Below are 25,590 nucleotides of genomic sequence, written 5' to 3' on the forward strand. Positions count from 1 at the left end.
ATTCAACAGTACATTAAAAAGATTATTTGGGGCGCCTGGGTGGCTCAGTGGATTAAGCCGCTGCCTTCGGCTCAGGTCATGATCTCAGGGTCCTGGGATCAAGCCCCGCATCGGGCTCCCTGCTCCACAGGGAGCCTGTTTCCTCCTCTCTCTCTGCCTGCCTCTCTGCCTACTTGTGATCTCTCTCTCTGTCAAATAAATAAATAAAATCTTTAAAAAAAAAAAAAAAAAGATTATTTACCACGACCAAGACCAAGTGAGATTTATTTTAGGCCTGCAAGGTTGGTTCAATATCCACAAATCAATCAGTGTGATACAACACATTAATAAAAGAAAGAACAACATCCATATGATACTCTCAATAGATGCTGAAAAAGCATTTGACAATTTACAGCATCCCTTTCTCATCAAAACTCTTCAAAGTTTTTGAAGAGGGGACATATCTCAATATCATCAAAGCCATCTATGAAAAACCCACTGCAAATATCATTCTCAATGGAGAAAAACTGAAAGCTTTCCCGCTAAGGTCAGGAACACAGCAGGGATATCCATTATCACCACTGCTATTCAACATAGTACTAAAAGTCCTAGACTCAGCAATCGGAAAACACAAAGAAATTAAAGGCATCCAAATCGGCAAAGAAGAAGTCAAACTATCACTTTTTGCAGATGATTTGATACTATATGTGGAAAACCCAAAAGGCTCCATTCCAAAATTGCTAGAACTTGTACAGGAATTCAATAAAGTGTCAGGATATAAAGTCAATGCACAGAAATCAGTTGCATTTCACTACACCAACAGCAAGACAGAAGAAAGAGAAATGAAAGAGTCAATCCCATTTACAATTGCACCCAAAACCATAAGATACCTAGGAATAATCCTAACCAAAGAGGCAAAGAATCTATACTCAGAAAACTATAAAGTACTCATGAAAGAAATTGACACAAGGAAAGGAAGACACAAGGAAATGGAAAAATGCTCTATGCTCCTGGATTGGAAGAATAAATATTGTGAAAATGTCTATGCTACCTAAAGCAATCTACACATTTCATTCAATCCCTATCAAAATCCCACACATTTTTTTTCAAAGAAATGGAACAAATAATCCTAAAATTTATATGGAACCAGAAAAGACCTCAAATAGCCAAAGGAATATTGAAAAAGAAAGCCAAAGTTCGTAGAATCACAATTCCGGACTTCAAGCTCTATTACAAAGCTGTCAACATCAAGACAGCATGGTACTGGCACAAAAACAGACACATAGATCAATGGAACAGAATAGAGAGCCCAGAAATAGACCCTCAACTCTCTGGTCAACTAATCTTTGACAAAGCAGGAAAGAATGTCCAATGGAAAAAAGACAGCCTCTTCAATAAATGGTGCTGGGAAAATTGGACAGCCACAGGCAGAAAAATGAAATTGGACCATTTCCTTATACCACACATGAACATAGACTCCATATGGATGAAGGACCTCAATGTGAGAAAGGAATCCATCAAAATCCTTGAGGAGAACACAGGGAGCAACCTCTCCGACCTCAGCCGCAGCAACATCTTCCTAGGAACATCGGCAAAGGCAAGGGAAGCAAGGGCAAAAATGAACTATTGGGACTTCATCAAGATCAAAAGCTTTTGCTCAGCAAAGGAAACAGTTAACAAAACCAAAAGACAACTGACAGAATGGGAGAAGATATTTGCAAACGACATATCAGATAAAGGCCTAGTGTCTAAAATCTATTAGGAACTGAACAAACTCAACACCCAAAGAACAAAGAATCCAATCAAGAAATGGGCAGAGGACATGAACAGAAATTTTGCAAAGACATCCAGATGGCCAACAGACACATGAAGAAGTGCTCCACATCACTTGACATCAGAGAAATACAAATCAAAACCACAATGAGATATCACCTCACACCGGTCAGAATGGCTAAAATTAACAAGTCAGGAAATGACAGACGCTGGTGAGGATGCGGAGACAGGGGAACCCTCCTCCACTGTTGGTGGGAATGCAAGCTGGTGCAACCACTCTGGAAAACAGCATGGAGGTTCCTCAAAATGTTGAAAATCGAACTACCCTATGACCCAGCAATTGCACTACTGGCTATTTACCCTAAAGATACAAACATAGTGATCCGAAGGGGCACGTGTACCCGAATGTTTATAGCAGCAATGTCTACAATAGCCAAACTATGGAAAGAACCTAGATGTCCATCAACAGATGAATGGATAAAGAAGAAGTATATATACACAATGGAATACTATGCAGCCATCATAAGAAATGAAATCTTGCCATTTGCGTCAATGTGGATGGGACTACAGGCTGTTATGCTTAGCGAAATAAGTCAAGCAAAGAACTACAACTCTCATATGATCTCCATGATATGAGGACATGGAGATGCAACATGGGGGGTTTGGTTGGTAGGAAAAGATTTAATGAAACAAGATGGGATTGGGAGGGAGACAAACCATAAATGACTCTTAATCTCACAAAACAAACTGAGGGTTGCTGGGGGGAGTGGGGCCGGGAGAGTGGGGTGGGGTTCTGGACATTGGGGAGGGTATGTGCGATGGTGAGTACTGTGAAGTGTGTAAACCTGGTGATTCACAGACCTGTACCCCTGGGGATAAAAATACATTATATGTTTAAAGAAAAATTTAAAAATTTAAAAAAATAATATTTTGAATAAACACTGGAACAATTAGATATTAATTTAAAAATAACTATCATCTCTACCTCACTCTTAAAACAAGCATTAACCAAATGGATCAAAGACTTGAGACAATATTATAAAACAAAAAACTTAAGAATAAACATAGGTGAAAATTTCTGTTTTGGATTAGTCAAAGATTTCTTTCTTTCTTTTTTTTAAGATTTTATTTATTCATTCGACAGAGAGAGAGAACCAGAGACCACAAGTGGTTGGCATGGCAGAAGGAGAAGGAGAAGCAGGCTCTCCATTTAGATGTGGGACTCTATCCCAGGACCCTGGGATCATGACCTGAGCCGAAAGCAGACACTTATCCAATGGAGCCATGCAAACACCCCTAGTCAAAAATTTCTTAAATACAATGCCAAATCATGATCCATTAAAATATGATAAACTGGACTTCATCATAACTAAAGTTCTAATTTGGGCAGCATATTTGAATAGACATTTCACAAAAGAAGACATATGGATGGGTAAGTAAGCACATGAGAAGATGCTCAACATTATTAGTCATTCAAGAAATGCAAATTAAAGCCACAATGACAGATCACAATTGGTCTATTAGAATGCCTCAATCTAAAAACTGACCACAACAGGAACTCTTTTTACACAAATAGTATGACAATTTGTCAAATAGGAAAACTGTATTGCAGTTTGTTAAAAAGCTCAACATACACCTCAATATTATGCAGCTATTCCATGACTAGTATTTTATCAAAAAGAAATAAGAGCATATGTCAACATAAAGACTTGTCCATAAATATTTATAGAAGCTTTATCTGTAGTACACCACAATTTACAACAGAACAAATGTAACTTACCAGGTGAATGAATGGTTATACAAATGGTATAACCAGCAATGAAATATTATTCAGTGATGAATGGAATGAAGAACTGATTTATAAGGTAACAAGGGCAAAACTAAAAATAATTGTGCTATGTGAAAGAAGCCAGACAAAAACAATCATACATACTGTATGATTTCATTTATATAAAATTCTGGAAAATGTAAACTGACCTGTAGTAACAGAAAGCAGTCTGGGGATGGGGTAATGGTCAGATTGAGGGAGGATAAGATTCTGCACCTCTACTGGCTATGCACAAGCTATCTCATCTCAAGCTGGATTTGTATTTCCCAAATTGGAATGTGCAAGGATCTAAATATCATTTTAAGTCCAGAAAAGTAATAGAAAGTAAATCCTGAGGAGATTTCTTTTTTTTTTATCTTCAATCAGAGATTTTTTTTTCATTTTATTTATTTTTTCAGCGTAACAGTATTCATTCTTTTTGCACAACACCCAGTGCTCCATGCAAAACGTGCCCTCCCCATTACCCACCACCTGTTCCCCCAACCTCCCACCCCTGACCCTTCAAAACCCTCAGGTTGTTTTTCAGAGTCCATAGTCTCTTATGGTTCGCCTCCCCTCCCCAATGTCCATAGCCCGCTCCCCCTCTCCCAATCCCACCTCCCCCCAGCAACCCCCAGTTTGTTTTGTGAGATTAAGAGTCATTTATGGTTTGTCTCCCTCCCAATCTCATCTTGTTTCATTTATTCTTCTCCTATCCCCCTACCCCCCCATGTTGCTTCTCCATGTCCTCATATCAGGGAGATCATATGATAGTTGTCTTTCTCCGATTGACTTATTTCACTAAGCATGATACGCTCTAGTTCCATCCACGTCGTTGCAAATGGCAAGATTTCATTTCTTTTGATGGCTGCATAGTATTCCATTGTGTATATATACCACTCCTTCTTTATCCATTCATCTGTTGATGGACATCTAGGTTCTTTCCATAGTTTGGCTATTGTAGACATTGCTGCTATAAACATTCGGGTACACGTGCCCCTTCGGATCACTATGTTTGTATCTTTAGGGTAAATACCCAGTAGTGCAATTGCTGGGTCATAGGGTAGTTCGATTTTCAACATTTTGAGGAACCTCCATGCTGTTTTCCAGAGTGGTTGCACCAGCTTGCATTCCCACCAACAGTGGAGGAGGGTTCCCCTTTCTCCGCATCCTCTCCAGCATCTGTCATTTCCTGACTTGTTAATTTTAGCCATTCTGACTGGTGTGAGGTGATATCTCATTGTGGTTTTGATTTGTATTTCCCTGATGCCGAGTGACGTGGAGCACTTTTTCATGTGTCTGTTAGCCATCTGGATGTCTTCTTTGCAGAAATGTCTGTTCATGTCCTCTGCCCATTTCTTGATTGGATTGTTTGTTCTTTGGGTGTTGAGTTTGCTAACTTCCTTATAGATTTTGGATACTAGCCCTTTATCTGAGATGTCGTTTGCAAATATCTTCTCCCATTCTGTCAGTTGTCTTTTGGTTTTGTTAACTGTTTCCTTTGCTGAGCAAAAGCTTTTGATCTTGATGAAATCCCAATAGTTCATTTTTGCCCTTGCTTCCCTTGCCTTTGCCGTTGTTCCTAGGAAGATGTTGCTGCGGCTGAGGTCGAAGAGGTTGCTGCCTGCATTCTCCTCAAGGATTTTGATGGATTCCTTTCTCACATTGAGGTCCTTCATCCATATGGAGTCTATTTTCGTGTGTGGTGTAAGGAAGTGGTCCAGTTTCATTTTTCTGCATGTGGCTGTCCAATTTTCCCAGCACCATTTATTGAAGAGGCTGTCTTTTTTCCATTGGACATTCTTTCCTGCTTTGTTGAAGATTAGTTGACCATAGAGTTGAGGGTCGATTTCTGGGCTCTCTATTCTGTTCCACTGATCTATGTGTCTGTTTTTGTGCCAGTACCATGCTGTCTTGATGATGACAGCTTTGTAATAGAGCTTGAAGTCCGGAATTGTGATGCCACCAACTTTGGCTTTGTTCTTCAATATTCCTTTGGCTATTCGAGGTCTTTTCTGGTTCCATATAAATTTGAGGATTCTTTGTTCCATTTCTTTGAAAAAAATGGATGGTATTTTGATAGGGATTTCATTAAATGTGTAGATTGCTTTAGGTAGCATAGACATTTTCACAATATTTATTCTTCCAATCCAGGAGCATGGAACATTTTTCCATTTCTTTGTGTCTTCCTCAATTTCTTTCATGAGTACTTTATAATTTTCTGTGTATAGATTCTTAGTCTCTTTGGTTAGGTTTATTCCTAGGTATCTTATAGTTTTGGGTACAATTGTGAATGGGATTGACTCCTTAATTTCTCTTTCTTCAGTCTTGTTGGTGTACAGAAATGCAACTGATTTCTGTGCATTGATTTTATATCCTGACACTTTACTGAATTCCTGGACAAGTTCTAGCAGTTTTGGAGTGGAGTCTTTTGGGTTTTCCACATATAGTATCATATCATCTGCGAAGAGTGATAGTTTGACTTCTTCTTTACCAATTTGGATGCCTTTAATTTCTTTTTGTTGTCTGATTGCTGAGGCTAGGACTTCTAGTACTATGTTGAATAGCAGTGGTGATAATGGACATCCCTGCCGTGTTCCTGACCTTAACGGAAAAGCTTTCAGTTTTTCTCCATTGAGAATGATATTTGCGGTGGGTTTTTCATAGATGGCTGAGGAGATTTCTTTATGAGCATTTCTTTGTGAGGCAACTTCTACAGGTGAAACATGGCTGCAAAGAAAATTTGTGGAAATCTGGCCTTTTACCTTTTCATCCTTGGATATAACTGCACAGATGACCCCATCTTGTATCTCAGTATTCCACTGTTTCTGCATCAGTGCTTTCATTTTAATATAAAATTCTGTGTACGCTATACACTATATCTTATCCTGTCATCTTTCTATCTTTTCCCACCCACAACTCTCTTCCAAGATTTCTAAAATGTAGCTAATTTTATTATAATAATTTATTATAACTTTATTATAATATCTAATTTTTGTGCATAATTTGGTGTGTGCTCAACTAAAATACTTTTTAGTCCTCTTTTTCCTCTGAAACCTCTGCCACTATCTCTTCACACTGATTTATAAGGTAGTTGCTTTTACAAGAATTCATTTATAGGGAAATACTCATTTTGAGGAGAATTCTCCTTTAAATCATAGAATGTCATGAAATTTTGTCATGGAATATTATAAAATGGACTGAAACAGTAACAGGTTCATTATCACCAGATTATGTGACTGTTTTATTGTCAACAATTATAAAATTTTCTTTCCTGTTGAAAAGAACCTGGGTTTTGAAATCCAAAATAAAAACAAATTACCAATCTCTAGTAGAATATTTTGCTTAAAAACGACACACAGGAGCTGCACAGGTGACTCAGTCAGTTTACAATATGTCTTTGGGTCAGGTCATGATCCTGGGGTACTGGGGTCAAGCTCTGCTTCAGGTTTCCTTCTCAGTGGTGAGTCTGCTTCTTCCTCTCTCTCTACCCCTCCTCCCATTTGTGCTCTTTCTCTCTCAAATAAATAAATAGAACCTTTTAAAAAAAAGAATTAAAAATGACATTCAGGGCACCTGGGTGGCTCAGTGGGTTAAGCCACTGCCTTTGGCTCAGGTCATGATCTCAGGGTCCTGGGATCGAGTCCCCCATCCGGCTCTCTGCTCAGCAGGGAGCCTGCTTCCCTCTCTCTCTCTCTGCCTGACTCTCTGCCTACTTGTGATCTCTCTCTCTGGCAAATAAATAAATAAAATATTATAAATAAATAAATAAATAAATAAATAAAAATGACATTCAGATGCACACATTTCAATAAAGCTAAATGAGTGAAAGGAATACAAAATCTTAGACTAGCTGGTTTTCTTTTTTTTTTTTTATTAAAAGTTTTTTTTTCATTTTATTTTTTTCAGCGTAACAGTATTCATTGTTTTTGCACAACACCCAGTGCTCCATGCAAAACGTGCCCTTCCTATTACCCACCACCTGTTCCCCCAACCTCCCACCCCTGACCCTTCAAAACCCTCAGGTTGTTTTTCAGAGACTAGCTGGTTTTAAATGATGCCTGGAGCAGGACCAGACAATGAGTTGGTCTGAGCAGACAGAGTGCCCTGGGTATGTGAGCTGCCACTTTCAGGGTCCCCGTGTTGCTAGAGAAGAGGCACTGGGACTAGACCAAGTTGAAGTGCCACAAAACTGACTTACCAAGATTCAGCTGTTTTTCTTGAATACAGGCACACCTCATTTTATTTTGCTTTGCTTTATCATGTTTTGTTTTGCAGGTGTCATATTTTTTTTTTTAAACAAATCAAAGGTTTGCAGCAACCCTATGTTGGGCAAGTCTATCAGGGCCATTTGCTCACCTGGTCTATCTGTCAAATTTTGGTAGTGCTTGCAATATTTCAAACGTTTTTATTATTTGTTATATTTGTTATGGTGATCTGTGATCAATGACCTTTGATGTTCCTATGGTAATTATTTGGAGGCTCCACAGACTGTCCACAAACAAGATGGAGAAGTCAATCAATAAATCTTATTTGTGGGGATGCCTGGGTGACTCATTCAGTTAAGCATCAGTCTTTGGCTCAGGTCATTATCTTAGGGTTCAGGAATTGAGCCCCACATTGGACTCCCTGCTCAGTGAGGAACCTGCTTCTCCCTCTCCCTCTGCTGCTCCCTCCTGCTTGTGCTCTTTCACTCTCACTTTCTCTCAAATAAATAAATAAATAACAAATAAATAAATAAATAAATAAAATATATATTATTTGTGTTCTGACTACTCCAATGACCAGGGTTATTCCCCCATCTTTCTCCCTCTTCTCAAGTGTTTCTATACCCTGAAACACAACAATCTTGAAATTAGGCCAATTAATAAACCTACAATGCCTCTAAAAGTTCAGGTGAAAGGAAAAATCACGCATCTCTCACTTTAAATCGAATGTCAGAAATGAGTAACCTTAGTGAGGAAGGCTTTTCAAAAGCTGATATCGGCTGAAAGCTAGGCCTCTTGTGCCAAATAGCCAACTTGTTAATGCAAAGGAACAGTTCTTGGAGGAAATTCCAGTAAACACAGGAATGATAAGAAAGTGAAACAGCCTTATTGCTGTTATAGAGAAAGTTGTAATTATCTGAACAGGTGATCAAACCAGCCAAAACACTCCATTAGGCCAAATCTTTATCCAGAGTAAGGCCCTAAATTTCTGCAATTCTATGGAGTGAGAAAGATAAGAAAACCGCTGAAGAAAAGTCTGAAGCTAGCAGAGGATCCATGAGGCTTAAGAAGCCATATCTAAAATATAAAAATGCCAACGTGAAGCAGCAAGTGCTGATGTAGAAGCTGTAACAAGTTATCTAGAAGACCTAGCTAAGATAAATAATGAAGGTGCCTGCACAAAGCAACAGATTTTCAGTGTAGGTGAAACAGCCTTCTACTGGAAGAATTATCCATCTAGTACTTTCATAGCTAGAGAGGAGAAGTCAGTGCCTTGCTTCAAAGCATCAGAGGATAGTCTGACTCTCCTGTTAGGGGCTAATGCAGCTGGCAACTTTAAGCTGAAACCACAGCTTATTTACCATTCTGAAAATCCTAGGGCCCTTCATAATTATGCTAACTCTGTAACGGTACCTCAGTACAATGTACTGACCAAAGTGCTTAAACATGTGCTAGCAACAGGCTTTTAGGGGAGAGGATGATATATGTCCTTGAAGCTGAACAGCTGGGAACCCCAGGCCAGCTCAGGGTGGAACCTGCTTCTTTTTTCTGTTATCTCTCTTTCCTCAGAGATCACCTGTAGTTATTTAAATGATCCCTTTAAATGCGTTTTCTCAACCACAAATTCTATACTGCTTGATCAGGCATATCTTGCTTATCTATAATCTCCATCAACTCCTTTTTTGACTGTTATCTTCTATCTAATAAATACAGGACTGAGGAGTTGTTCGGAGTAATAGTCTTCTCAACTGCCTACCCCTGCTCCCTTTCTCTTGTAGCTGACTGGTTTGTGCGTCATTCTTCTGTGTGCCCTTGGGAAGCAGCATAACTGTATTTTTCAACCTGTGCTTTATCAGTGAAACAAAAAAGCTGGATGACAGCATCTCTGTTTATAACATGGTTTACTGAACAATTTACACCCACTGTTGAGAACTACTGCTCAGGAAAAAATATTCCTTTCAAAGTATTACTGTTCATTGACAATGCATCTGGTCACCCAAGAGCTCTAGGGAGAAGTACAATGACATTAATGTTGTTAGTAAGCCTGCTAACACCACAACCATTCTGTAGCCCTTGGGTCAATGAGTAATTTTAACTTTCAAGTCTTATTATTTAAGAACACAATTCAAAATGCTATAGCTGCCACAGACAGTGATTCCTCTTATGGATCTGGGCACAGTAATCAAAAACCTTCTTAAAAGAATTGACCATTCTAGATGCCATTAAAAACATTTGTGATTCATGGAAAGAGGTAAACTATCAACATTAAGTAGTTTGCAAGAAGTTGATTCTAACTGTCATGGATGACTTTGAGGGGTTCCAGACTTCATGGAGGTAGTAACTATAGATGGAGTGGAAATAGCAAAAAAAATTAGAATGAGAAGTGGAGTCTGCAGGTGTGACTGAATTGCTGTAATCTTGTGATCAAACTTGAATGGATGAAGAGTTACTTCTTATGGTTGCATAAAGAAAGTGGTTTTTTGAAATGGAATCTACTTCTGGTGAGGATGCTGTGAAATTTGTTGAAAAACAAGAAAGGATTTAGAGTATAACATAAACTTAGTTGATAAAGTAGTGTGGTGGGGTGTTGTAAGGATTGACTCTAATTTTGAACAAAGTTTAACTGTGGGTGAAATCCTGTTCAATAGCATTTCACACACATGAACATCACATATAATAAATAAATAAATAAATAAATAAATAAATAAATAAATAAAATCAGGTATGAAAGGAAGAATCAATTGATGCATCAAACTTCACTGTTGTCTTATTTTGAAAACCTACTACAGTCACCCCAACATTTAGCAAACATCCCCTCCTGATCAGTCAGCAACCATCAACATTGAGGCAAGACCCTCCACCAGCAAAAAGATTTTGAATTATTGAAAACTCAGATGATAGTTCACATTTTTAACAATAATTTTTTTTTAATTAAAGTATGTACTTTTTAAAAAGACATGATGCTGCATACTTAATAGATTGCAGTGGCACTTTCATATGAGCTGGGAAACAAAAAATTCATTTGACTCACTATATTGTGATATTCACTTTATACTGGTGGTCTGGAACTGAACCTGCAATATTTTCGAATGATGCCTGTAAATGCTCCTTGGATTCAGCAAGCCTTTGGTGAACTTCCAAAGTTATGAAAAGTTTATTGGGACCATTTCTGCAGTTTTTTTGTTGCTCTTATAGAAAAGCAAAGTTTTGGAGATCATTACTCCTCTATCTTCTTTGATGCTATGCCAAAAAAATTGATTTTTGAAGAGTTTTTTTAGTTTCTTACCTTTCCCAACACAATTAGAGACAATTGGTCACTTTTCTCTCTGTTGTCACCAGCATTGTATAAATTCTATAGATCTTTCTATAATAATGTATCCCAATTATTATAGCTAGACAAAATAAATCCTTCTATAAAATAAACTACCTAAGGTAATATTTTATTTTGAAATAATATCATGTTTATGTATTCAAACTATTATAATTTAATGATACTATTTTGCACAGTGCCTGATATAAAGGGAGTTCATTATATTTTTATGATGAATTAATCCTCCATAACCTTTCTCCTTAGTAATCACAGAAGATATTCATTGTAAAATGTTATTTTTATGAGAATAATGAGGTATGCTTCACAATGGAGGCATTTTAGTTAATAATGATTAAAAATGGTAAAATACAGTAAATCATTAGATAGAGGATTTAGGTATATACAGCAGTGTGATATAGGTCTGCTCATCTAAATGATCTCTAATTTATTGGGAAAATCATTGCAACATAATTTTACACCTTGCTGAATATCACTGGCTTAACAGATACTTAACACCAAGACCACTGTCACACTTTTCATGCTTTTCATTAAATATATCAATTTAAGAGGAATTTCATTGCATTTTTTAATAAATAAATCTGATCAAAATCATAATAGAGAAAATAAATGGTTACATTCTAGATGTACAGAGGAAATGAGAAAGTTACTCCTAATGAAAAGTGAACTGGGAGGTACATAATTTTAATTTCAAGTCTAGACAATAATTAAGATTAAACCAAATCCCAATAACCTTGGTTTAAAATAATTTTTAACTTATTTGACTCCCAGACATTTTAACATTAAGAATGGTTTAGAGTTTATTGAGGTAAAATGACATAAATAAATGGCACATATTTAATGGATAAAGTTTAATAAATTTTCCCATATTTATGCACCTATAAAACCATCACTACAACCAACATAATGAATATATCCATCACCACAAAGTTCCCTCATGCTCCCTTATAATCTCTTTCTGTCACCACCCACCCCTCCCATCCCCCAGGCAACTGTTGATTTTCTTTCTGATTTCTGTACCTTAATTTGTAATCTTTAGAATATTATAACAATAGAAGCATGCAACCTATAACTCTATTTTTGGAGGGAAGTGTGGCTGGTTACTTTCACTCAGTTCAATTATTTTGAGATTCATCTGTGTTGTAGCATGTTCTTTTTTGCTGGTAAGTAATATTCCATTGTATAGATATGACACTAAATGTCCATTCACTTGTTGGAATTTGAGCTGTGTCCAGTTTGGGGCTATAAACATATAAAGTTCCTATGAACATTTATCAACAAATCTTTGTAAGAACACATGTTTTCATTTCTGAGGAGTGGACTGACTGGATCACAAGGTAGACATAGATTTAACTTTTTAGTAACCACCAGACTCTTCAAAGTGTTTGTGCCATTTTTTTAAGGATTTTATTTATTTATTTGACAGAGAGAGATCACAAGTAGGCAGAGAAGCAGGCAGAGAGAGAGAGGGAAGCAGGCTCCCTGCTGAGCAGAGACCCTGAGACCATGACTTGAGCCGAAGGCAGAGGCTTTAACCCACTGAGCCACCCAGGCACTCCTGTTTGTGCCATTTTATATTCCCACCACCTGTATATAACAATTCCAATTTCTCCTTCCCAATACTTACCAAGAACAGTTATAATTAACCATTCCAGCGTATATGTAGTGGTATTTCATTGTGTTTTTAATTTACATTTTCTTTATGGCTTATGAGGTTGAGTAATTTTTCATGTGCTTATTTGATATTTGGGTACATCTCTGGTGAACTGTCTATTCAAATCTTGGCACATTTTCTTTTATTGAGTTGTTTGTTTTCTAACTATTCACTTTTCAGTTGTTAAAAATATATTCTGGATGCAAATCCTTTATTAGCTATCAAATGCTCAAACATTTTCTTCCAGTCTATGCCCTGTAATTTTCTTTAAGAGTCTTTTTTGAAAAAAGGAAGCTTTAAATTTTGAGGAAGACTCAGATTTAATCTCCTTTCTTATTTAAAGACATTCCCAAAGACCTTTACCTTGAGGTCTCTACCAGAAGGATGCTTGATATGTAAGGCACTGTTTTAGGAGCTAAGGGTAAAACAAGAAATAATACCTTTATTTATTTAATACCTTTATCTTTAGGACTTTACAGTTGAGTTTGGGGTGGGAGAAGGAGGATGGGTTAATAAAGAATACCACAAAATGTGATAAATGCAATAAGAAAGAAATGCTTAGGGTCCTATAAAAACTTGTTTAACTGTCAAAATAAAAACTTAAACTTTCTAGACATAAACAGTGGATCGTTTATTTACTTTTTTAACCTTTAAATTAAGAAAAAAAATCTTTCTAAGTACAACACAAATCCTATGAGCCATAAAAGTCTTTTTTGCTGGGACACCTGGGTGGCTTTGTAGATTAAGTGTCCAACTCTTGATTTTGACTCAGGTTATGATCTCAGGGTTGTGAGATCAAATCCCTTATCAGGCTCTGCACTTGGTGTGGAGGCTGGTTATGATTAACTCTCTCCCTCTTTCTCTGCCCCTACCCCTGTTCATGTTCTTTCTCTCTTATCTTCTCTAAATAAATTAATTAAGTAAATAAATACAAAAATCATATATATATATATATGTATGTGTATACACACACACACACACACACACACACACACATATATATATACTTTTTTTTTGGGCTAACTTAGGCCACACAGAAATACAAGGAGTAAATGTCCTTAATGTATTGAGTATGCAGTACAAACAAAAAAATAGGAAGAAAATAGAAACATATTCAAAATTTGAAGGCGGACAGATAAAAATATAAACTGATGTCACATAAAGATGCTCAACCTGACACATCTTAGAAATACATCTTAAATGGCAAGCACATGAATTTTCCAATTATTCCAATAGTAAAGACCAAAGCCAAAAGATGTCAAATAAATAAGGTAGTCTGAGCTGATCCCTATATGCAGAATTGGAAAATAGAATTTGTATCAGGAACAATGGAGCTAACACACACCTGAGCTCAAGACAAAACTAAACAAAATGCAATTCCTTGTTGCAGGAACTGAATAGGGAACTTAAATCAACAAAATGAGTGGAAATTGAAAAGAAAGGGTTCTCCAGGGAAAGGCATAAGACTTAAACACAGGAACCTGGGAATGGAACCCTCACAATAGGAAGGAGACTGGGCTGTAATACTTCTCAGATTTGACACCTTTACCTGATTCTTATGTAACTCCTCAAGATTTTGTTTTTATTCCGTAATAAGAACATGTGTATGTATCTTTCCAACTCCTTTATTAAAACAGTGGGTTATTCTGTTCCCTATTCTTCTCTTTGCTATTACCACTTAATAAACTTTATTGGATGGCCTTCTATACCAGTACCAACAGAACTAGTTTATTCTTTTAATGGTTGCAAAGTATTCCACTGATGGATATTGAGGTTGTTTCAGATCCCTTGTTGGTGTGGATTTGTTTCTATTTAATCCATGCTCAGGGGTTGCTTTAGTTCTTTAATCTGAAGACTCACAGAAACTCTTAGCCATTGTCTCTTTTCATACATTGACCTTCATACCTTTTCTCCAGTCTTTCTGAAGTTTTTTTTTTTTTCAGTTTCTCATTCTAAAGTTCATGTCTTATATTAACTTTTATTTTTTACCCTTTTCTGTGTGTGCTGTACTCTGATCGCATTCTCTTTCAGTTCATCTTCATCTATTCTATTATTCAATTGGTTAATTGATTTTTAGTGCTCGCTTCAGCAGCACATATACTGATTTTAATTTTAAATATGCTCTTTTAAAAAAATTTAACTTCTATTTGATTCTTTTGAAAATCCACATATTTTAACACCATATCCTGTTCTTGACTTATAATTTCCATTCCTTTACTTAAAGAGCACATGATAATTTAAAATAGTTTTGGATTTTGGAGGAGAAGCGTGGGTGGCTCAGTCACTTAAGTGTCCAACTTTTGATTTTGGCTTGGATCATGATTCAGGGTCATGAGATTAAGCCCTACATCAGTTCAGTGCTGAGCATGGAACATGTTTAAGATTCTCTCTCCCTCTCTTCTATCCCTCCATGCCTCAAAAAATAATTTTGAATTTTTTAATCTCTAAATTATGATTTCCCCTATAGTGATCGATTTACTCAATAATTTAACATTTTGGATTTAAATCTTTCATGAGAGTAATTTACTGAAAGTCTCATGCATCCTGGTTTGTGGGAGTGTCCCTTACAGAGCTAAGTTCTAACACTGGCCACATTAGACAATAGTAATATCCTCCAGTCCCCTTTATGTTTTATATTATTCTAATTTTTCTAGTTGGGGTAGCCGTACCACATGATAGCACAAATTCAAAATTGAATCCCAGAGAAAGCAGAAGACTTTTGTTCAAGTGCATGGCATCTTTTATCTTATTTTATTTTTTCAGACATAGAGTATCAGGGATATGAAGGGGCTTGATTTCCATTCATAACACTTGACTATTTTGACATATGCCTAAATTATTCAACCAAAAACATATGTATAAACATGTATATTTATAATCAAACCTTCATAAAACTTTACATGAAAATTAAGTTAGAAAAAATTTGATATTAAAGCAACACAATGTTGTTTAGTCTAAGAGTCCTGTTTGAATGCTAAATCTGGAGAAGAAATGAGATTATATGTGTTTTCAAATGTTTATTCATTAGAGTAACTCACATTTTATTAAATAGGGAATGTACCTTGGTCTCCCAATGCATTGCTATCAAATTATGCAGGCAAGTTTTCCAATGGTGTGGAAATATGAATATTGAACTATAAACAAATCCTATATCCTGGATGTCTTCATTTCCATGATAGAAAGTAGTAAGGTAAAAATCTATTAACTCTTGCTTTCAGTTGTTAAAATGCCAAAAAGAATTCATTATGATTTTAAAAAATGTGAGATGCTAAGAGATTTCAAATGAAATTTTGGTATAATAATATTAAAAAGCTAGAAAATAAAAAGCTATGGATGCTAATGTTTACCTACATTTATTATATGTGTGTGGGTTGGAATAGTAAACAGTTATTATTTACTCTATATTTAAATTTTTTCAGATTCTTATTTACTTTACTATTATTCAAAACCTCGATAAATGCAGAGGTGGCAAAGAATCCTACAGGTTATTGAAGGGAAAATGTAGGAAGTTTCAAATGTAGCTGTCATCATAAATAAAGAATACCTGTGGGGTTATTACAATTATGAAATATTTATAGCAACATAAATTACACTAATTATTAATACTTCTTCACATGTCGAGGTTAGAAAGGGCAAGGAAGGATGGTAACACAGATATTGGAGTCATTCTTAAAGGAATTCATCATTCATATTTTTGGCAAGAATTCCACAAATGAACAGATCTACATTTTTATGTATCTGACTATAAAATGACCATGTTTACTGATGGGCATTACAACCTTCCTCAATGGCTGATACTCCTTTCTATTTTAATAATTTCTCATTAATGAATTTTCCATCCACTATAGCCCTATACAATTGTTAACTAGTATTTCCTATGTAACATCCTACTAGGATCAGAAGCATCTGGAATGGAATGGGAGTCACAATGGGAGTTTCCCAGGTATCATCACAGAACTACTGTATCATTAGCTCTGGGATAGAGCTCTGATCTCTGCATCACAAACAAAGGCATGAGACATAACCACAGTGGAATATGATGAGAAACACAGCACATACATCTCTCCAACTTCTACATCTACCTAAAAATCAGCATGACTCAGGTGTGACGACCTGAGGCTAGGAAACAGGGTATGCCTAAGGCTAGAAAGACATAGTTCACAGCTTTGTAGACATACTTAGCTGTCCAGATTTATTTTCACTAGTATTTTAGTCACACATAACTTTGTGGGCTAGTATGGGCTAGTGACACCATTAATAATATAATTTATTAGAATATATTTAGAATAATATAATTTATTAGAATATATAATATAAATTATATATTCTAAAAAACAAATTTTGAATTTTAACAAATTAGTGCTAATAATGGCATATGCCAAGAATTTCACCTTTGTTATTTAATCTTCAAAAATAAACATGTAAGGGGCGCCTGGTTGGCTCAGTGGTTTAAGCCGCTGCCTTTGGCTTAGGTCATGATCTCAGGGTCCTGGGATCGAGTCCCACATCGGGCTCTCTGCTCGGCAGGGAGCCTGCTTCCCTCTCACTCTCTCTGCCTGCCTCTCTGCCTACTTATGATCTCTCTCTGTCAAATAAATAAATAAAATCTTTAAAAAAAATAAACATGTAAGGTAGTTGCACTTTTAAAATATTACCAATGAAGGAACTGAGGTTTAGATGATAAAAGTAACAATTTTCATAAGAGGTTTATTTAAAATTTTTACCATTGAAATTAACTTGTGACTGGTCTACCACTTATAAATAGATACCTTAGATGTTTAGATCTTGATCAGTTGTTACACTTTGAGGTCGACGTCAAGGGTAAGAAATGCATGGCTGGCCTTTGCTCCTCTATCATCACACAAATCTGACACACTGCTGACTTGAGTGAGTCCAAAACTTAGGCTATACTTACTTTCCTCATTCAAACAAATGTTTTTATAATGTTTATCAGGCAAAGTAAAAGTTAAGCTCAGCTTAATAAAATTATAAGTAGAATCATTATTTTCTATAATCAATTATTTTATTCTATAATCAATAGTCGAATAAATCAACTAGATTCTTGGCTAGATTAATCAGACATCATTTTCATTCTATGCATGCATTTAGATTCATGTAAAATACCTTCACCTAATTTTGAGAATTTCTTCTAACTTTTAGATCAATTAAACATAGATCTCCTATACAAAAATAGTGATTTGAAGCAGTACATGGCCACCAATGCTCATAGCAGCAGGGTCTAAAATAGCCAAACTATGGAAAGAGCCCCAATGTCCATTAATGGATGAATGGATAAAGAAGATATGGATGTGTGTGTGTGTATGTGTGTGTGTATACTATGAAATATTACTCAACCATCAAAAGGAATGAAATCTTGCCATTTGCAACAATGTGGATGGAACTAGAGTGTATTATGCTAAATGAAATAAGTCAGTCAGAAAAAGATGAATACCATATGATTTCATTCAAATGTGTAATTTAAGAAACAAAATAGATGAAGATAGGAGAAGGGAAGAAAAAATAAAATGAGATAAAAATGGAGAGAGACAAACTCTTGACTATAAGGAACAAACTAAGGTTTGCTGGGTCAGGAGATGGGGTGACTGGGTGAAAGGCATTAAGGAGGGCGCTTGATTTAATGAGCACTGGGGGTTTTAAGCAACTGATGAATTACTAGAATCTATCCCTGAAATAAATAATACATTATATGTTAATTAACTGGAATTAAAATTAAAAAAAATAGGTTTTCCAAATGTTAAGATACAGTCAAACTATCTTATGGAAATAGCTCTCTTAGGTCTTCAATATTATATTTAAATAAATATATGTATTTTGTTGAATATAGTTTTGACTTAGTTTACTTAGATAAAAGTTTTTAAAACTGCTTTTAATATGATTAGAGAAACAGCTTTATCACATAGTAAGAAAGAAATCTAATAAAGTATGTATTTTCCTGGAGAGCAAATGATAGTGCCAATTATTACCACATAAATATTAAGTGTAATCAAGATTATCTTCTATAATAGATACAATGAAAAAAATGCATGATATGTCTCTCCAAGTACTTTTCCATCTTACCTGCTGGTTTACAGGAAAATTTCTGTTGATTTTTTTAATCTGCAACAATAAATAAATAATAAAAGTGAGAACAATAAACATAAAGTTACACGAGAGCTCCCAAATTTTAGAAGAATCTATTTTAAGAGAGTTAATATATACTGATATTCTAAATTGACATTTTAAAATCACCGCATGTCAAACACTAATTACAATTTTTTTTGAAACTTTGATTATCAAAAGTATTCCAAATTTGACACGTAAACATTTTGAAAGATTTTCATCTAACAATTTTCTCATTTATGAGAAATGAAAATCCTCTGTTTACATATAATGTTAAATGACAATCTATGGAAAATATAGAGTAACTTTTTGTAGTTTATTTTTTCAGTTTGAAATATTATATTAAATTTATTTTAACACTGAAGAGAATAGAAGAAATAGAATACTCAAATACTAAAAGATAAAGTATGTGTGTCAAAATATTTTCATTCAGGACCCTAAATAAAGTATAACATTTACTTTAAGATAATTTAATGATTAACATTTCAGAACAACTTAAAATCAATCTTCAGAGAAAGGATTTCCTCTTTCATATAAACAAACTTCAAAATCTAACTGCAAATGAATATCACATTTAGACAAATGACCTTATAACACACAAAGTCTTTGTTCAACAGAATCTTTACTAGTTAAACCAATTTTTATTTCTCATTGATTTTCTAGAGAACTTAAAGAATGCTAACTCTGTGCAGTATAACCATACACTACCCTAATCACAGACTGTTTTCACTTAGAAATTGTTTTATTGAATTATTTTATTTTTCCTTCTTTGTTAGTTTTGTTTCCCTTTGTCTTACTGACAAATGTATAAATAACAGGAAATTTAATTGATATGATGCATAAAATTGGAGAATAATTAAATTGTTCATGTGCAAGAAAATACTTTATGACAACCTTGTGTGTCATTTAAAATATAAAAAAAATTACTTTAGGAGATTTATGTGATTTCAGCAGGTACATGTACAAAAACATATATCTTTCTTATACTGCTACAGTATTTTCAAAATAGTTTTTGCTTTGGTGAGGAATCAACTAAAGAATCCTCTAAAACTACTGGCATCTTAAGCTAAAATCAGGATAGTCTAGAGACATAGACAGAAAAAACAGCTTCCTAAACACCTTTTCTTAATCAATAAAAAAAAAAAATTCACATTGAATACTTTGTGGAACTATGCTTCTTGCTAGTTCTTATGGATTATTATAAAAAATTATAAAATTCTACCAATATTTTGTATGGACCTTTGTCTTCCAGCATGAACTATCTAGCTTTGTAACTTTTATTTTTTTAATCTGAAAAAAAAGACTGAATAATTTGAGTAATTGTAACAATGCTCAGGCCACAGCAATGTATGTAAATGTACACATACACATACATGTATAGATTTGATAAATGCAAAGAGAAATGTTGAGACTGTCATTCATTCATTTCTAAAATCCTTTTAATGATCTCCTACTGATGTGAGTCATGGTGCTTGAAGTGCTGAAACATGAAAACAAAAGCCATTCCAAACTGAGACGATAGCATAATGAGGCTAGTTTACAGAATCAGAAGAGTTGAAGTGGCTGCAGTGTGGAATGAACTTAAGTGCAACACAGGAGCCACAATGTAGATGCATAATAACATTGTCAAGTTTTGCAGTCATAGAGACCTGGGTTTGAAATCTAGCTGTAACTGTTATTAAATATCATTAGACAGTTATTAATTATTCTGTGTCTAATTTCCATCTTTTGCAAAATGTCCATAACAATATTAGCCACATGCATTTGTTGGAAAAACTAATGAAAAAATAAATGTCATGAAGTTAGAGCTCAATAAGTGATGACTATTATTAATATAATAAATAATATATAAAATTAATATAAAAGAAGTTTGGATTTCTTTTGAAGACAATGAGAATGTACATATGTATGTATGTATGTACATATGTATGTTTGTATTTGAGACAAAGAGAGAGGGAGGGAGACAGAGCAAAAGCAGAGGGAGTGTCAGGCAGAGGGAGACAGAGAAGCAGGCTCCATGCTGAGCAGGGAGCTCGATGCGATGCAGGACTCAATCCCAGGACCCTGAGATCATGACCAGAGCTGAAGGCAGATGCTTAACTGACTGAGCACCCAGGCATTCCAACAGTGAGAATGCTTTAAAGAAGCTAAGCAAAGATGTCTTTTGCAAATGCCTTTCAGTTTTCTTGGCAATTCTAGATTAGGGTTTATATACTCAAGTACCAAATGAGTGACAACCATATGTGAACCAGGCTGGGTTCCAGAATACAGGTTGCCCACCATTTACCTCCAGAGAATCACTTGAAGGTATGCCACAGTCAGAGGAATAAGGAATTAGTTGAAGTTTCCTCGGATGTGAAAGTATTTATCAGCTGGAAACAGTATGCCTATTTTACATTTACAAGCATATTCTAGGAAACCTAAATTATAAATAAATGCTCAATGTAGAAAATGCTAAATGCTAGAAGTACTTTGTTTTAAATTACTCATTTAGTATTATAAGAAATCATATCAATAAAATAGCTCGATAAGATAAAAATATCAGAAACATTAATGACAATTTAACCTTATTTTAAAAACTAAAGCTGTATATTGTATGGTTGAAATAATGTTTAATCTATTAAAAATAATAAAATATCAAACTATAATATATTCTTAAATGCACTCATCGAGCAAAGTTTTAAAAACTGTCTACTTTTGGCAACAATATTAATTCTAAATAATGGAAATCCTAAATTCTCTGCATGATTTTAGACTGTTCTTCAAATAAGGAAAGTTAAAATTTGTCCAAAAGGTGCTTTTGTTAGAGACCAATGTTAATTGTGTGTTATCAGAACCAGTAATTTGTATTATGCAAAGCTGAAAAATTAATATAATATTGAACAAAAAGAGTCAGTGCCTGAACATGAAGGCTTGAAGAGACAAAAGTACATAATTGCAGATCAAACTAGCTCTTTATGGAGCAGGATTACTTAAACTATTAATCCCAAAGCTGTAAAGGAAGCAGAGTATGGTTTTGACTAGGATTGCCTAATATGTCATTCTATAAGAACCTTAAGTGACATAGACAACTATCAGGTAAAGCGCATTCAGCTGAGGTTAAATAAAAGGCATTTCTTTGTGTAGTACCTACTAACAATGACATTCAATAAAAATTGTTATCCAAAATCAAACCTATGCTATCATATATGCTTAAGTAAGCTCTTTCAGATTTGTTCAAGAAAACAAAATATAGTACTTTAATTTCTATTTTTTCTAGAATCACACTGGAACACTTCCTTCTAAATAAAAAAAAATGCAGTACTTCAAAATAAATGGGAGAGACAGATATTGTCAGGTTTACAACACACATGCATCATTTATAGCATACAATGTTTTTACAAAGCAGACAATCCATGGAGAGCTGCAAGATTTCCTAGTTAATCTGTGTTCCTATGGCCTACCTAGGGAATATATTGAATAATTTTAAATTGAGACAAATTTTAAATTTAATTGAGATAAACAATTTTAAATTGTTCAGATAGGTACCTGAACAAAATTTTTCATTAAAATAGATGAAAGGATCAAAAGAAAACAAATGAATCCTTTAAGTTACCATGCTATGAAGAAGAAAGTTGATATTTCTTCTTAAACCTCTAGGCTTAGAAATAGCAGAATAAAGTTCTAAAATAGTGCTCCATTATAAATGACCTTCTTTAAATTTCTTTCTTTCCATATCACTTAGCATTATGAAATTCTATTTATTTTATGTTTTGTATTATGATCTGCTTGCTCCCTCCCTTTAGAGAAAAGTTCATGAAGTCACAGATTTCTGTTTTATTCCATATATTCCTTCTTACATGTAAAAGATTGTCTAGGTCTTAGTGGATGTTCAATCAATGTTTGCTGAACAGATGAAAAGACAGGATATCTCAAAACAAAGAATCAAATTCTCTGAGGCTAACTTAGTATTGAAAGCAAATTAATTCTAAAGAAAATAAATTTCTAGATTATTAACTTTGAATGTCTATAGGAATTCTAATGGTTTCAAAACATGGAATTAATACTGTACACGAGAGTTGGAAGGAATGCTTGATGATTAATAGCAAGTTCTCATCTCACAGGAAGAATAATTTCCAGATTGAGGCAAAAGCATGGAGAGAGAGATAAAGAGAGGAGGTGATAGGCTGGGGCATGGGAGGCCAAGTTTTGAGGAGGTAGACGTAGAAAGCACAAATTAGTTTGTGACATCCCAGAGGAGGGCTTTGGACTCTCTTCTTCAATTCCATAGAATCCCGTTATTAACCATGGCTTCAAAATGATAGAATAGCTATAGCTAGAGGAAGTGTTTTAATCTGAAGAACAGAATCTAAGATTTCTCATGAGTGCTAGGCTGATGAGAAAATAATAGCAGTGCTAGAAGACAAAAGGAAGCTTCATGACATGTGAGCTGAAGATACTGGTAGGATCACACACAACAGGAAGTGTGTCAGGGACAAAGCATGACATTCAAGGTGTAAGGTACGGACTCCACGGAGGAGTTTCCAGAGACTAAAGCTGAAGTGATACATTATTCCTGAAGGGAAAAGGGGAGGAAATGGAGAAGAGGAGACCTGGAATTTTAGTATTTAAGCAAAAAAGACTGAATTATAATTTTGAAGTGGCTAAGATACACCAATATTGAGTTTACTGCATTAGTAGAAATGGCAGATTGAGTTCCATGAGGTTTTTTGTTTTTTTTTTTCCAGTGTATCAGTATTCATTGTTTTTGCACCACACCCAGTATTCCATGCAATACATGCCCTCCCTATTACCCACCACCTGGTTCCCCAACCTCCCACCCCCTGCCCCTTCAAAACCCTCAGGTTGTTGTTCAGAGTCCATAGTCTCTCATGGTTCATCTCCCCTTCCAATTTCCCTCAACTCCCTTCTCCTCTCCATCTCCCCATGTCCTCCATGTTCTTTGTTATGCTCTGCAAATAAGTGAAACCATATGATACTTGACTCTCTCTGCTTGACTTATTTCGCTCAGCATAATCTCTTCCAGTCCCGTCCACGTTGCTACAAAAGTTGGGTATTCATCCTTTCTGATGGAGACATAATACTCCATCGTATATATGTACCACATCTTCCTTATCCATTCTTCTGTCGAAGGGCATCGTAGTTCTTTCCACAGTTTGGCGACCGTGGCAATTGCTGCAAAACATTGGAGTACACATGACTCTTCTTTTCACTACATCTGTATCTTTGGGGTAAATACCTAGTAGTACAATTGCAGGGTCATAGAGAAGCTCTATTTTTAATTTCTCGAGGAATCTCCACACTGTTCTCCAAAGTGGCTACACCAACAGTATGTGAGGATTCCCCTTTCTCCACATCCTCTCCAACACACGTTGTTTCCTGTCTTGCTAATTTTGGCCACTCTAACTGGTCTAAGGTGATATCTCAATGTGGTTTTAATTTGAATCTCCCTGATGGCTAGTGATGATGAGCATTTTTTCATGTGTCTGATAGCCATTTTTATGTCTTCATTGGAGAAGTGTCTGTTCATATCTTCTGCCCATTTTTTGATATGATTATCTGTTTTGTGTGTGTTGAGTTTGAGGAGTTTTTTATAGATCCTGGATATCAACCTTTTGTCTGTACTGTCATTTGCAAATATCTTTTCCCATTCCATGGGTTGCCTTTTTATTTTGTTGACTGTTTCCTTTGCTGTGCAGAAGCTTTTGATCTTGACGAAGTCCCAAAACTTCATTTTCGCTTTTGTTTCCTTGGCCTTTGGAGACATATCTTGAAAGAAGTTGCTGTGGCTGATATCGAAGAGGCTACTGCCTATGTTCTCCTCTAGGATTCTTATAGATTCCTGTCTCATGTTGAGGTCTTTTATCCATTTTGAGTTTATCTTTGTGTATGGTGTAAGAGAATGGTCGAGTTTCATTCTTCTACAGATAGCTGTCCAGTTTCCCCAGCACCATTTATTGAAGAGACTGTCTTTTTTCCATTGTATATTTTTTCCTGTTTTGTCGAAGATTATTTGACCATAGAGTTGAGGGTCCATATCTGGGCTCTCTACACTGTTCCACTGGTCTATGTGTCTGTTTTTATGCCAGTACCACGCTACTTGGTGATCACAGCTTTGCAGTAAAGCTTGAAATCGGGTAACGTGATGCCACCAGTTTTGTTTTTTCTTTTTCAACATTTCCTTAGCAATTCGGGGTCTCTTCTGATTCCATACAAATTTTAGGATTATTTGCTCCAGTTCTTTGAAAAATACCAGTGGAATTTTGATCTAATACCATTAAAAGTATAGATTGCTCTTGGCAGTATAGACATTTTAACAATGTTTATTCTTCCGATCCAAGAGCATGGAACGGTCTTCCATCTTTTTGTGTTTTCTTGTTTCTTTCATGAGTGTTCTGTAGTTCCTCGAGTACAGATCCTTTATCTCTTTGGTTAGGTTTATTCCCAGGTATCTTATGGTTCTTGGTGCTATAGTAAATGGAATCGATTCTCTAATTTCCCTTTCTGTATTTTCATTGTTAGTGTATAAGAAAGCCACTGGTTTCTGTACATTGACTTTGTATCCTGCCACGTTACTGAATTGCTGTATGAGTTCTAGTAGTTTCGGGGTGGAGTCTTTGAGGTTTTCCATATAAAGAATCATGTCATCTGTGAAGAGAGAGAGTTTGACTTCTTCATTGCCACTTTGGATACCTTTTATTTCTCTTTGTTGTCTGATTGC

General features: G+C 35.3%; 1 protein-coding gene across 1 annotated transcript in view; it reads right to left on the minus strand.

Annotated features, from left to right (window-relative positions):
- The window catches only part of SNTG1 (syntrophin gamma 1), a 1,017,962-nt gene that overhangs the window by 185,647 nt on the left and 806,725 nt on the right, over positions 1–25,590 (minus strand). The window contains exon 15 of the mRNA XM_045990984.1: positions 18,828–18,866. Within this exon, the coding sequence (XP_045846940.1) occupies positions 18,828–18,866 (39 nt within the window). The remainder of the gene's footprint in view (positions 1–18,827; positions 18,867–25,590) is intronic.

Source organism: Meles meles, chromosome 1, assembly GCF_922984935.1.
Source record: "Meles meles chromosome 1, mMelMel3.1 paternal haplotype, whole genome shotgun sequence".
NCBI lineage: Eukaryota > Metazoa > Chordata > Mammalia > Carnivora > Mustelidae > Meles > Meles meles.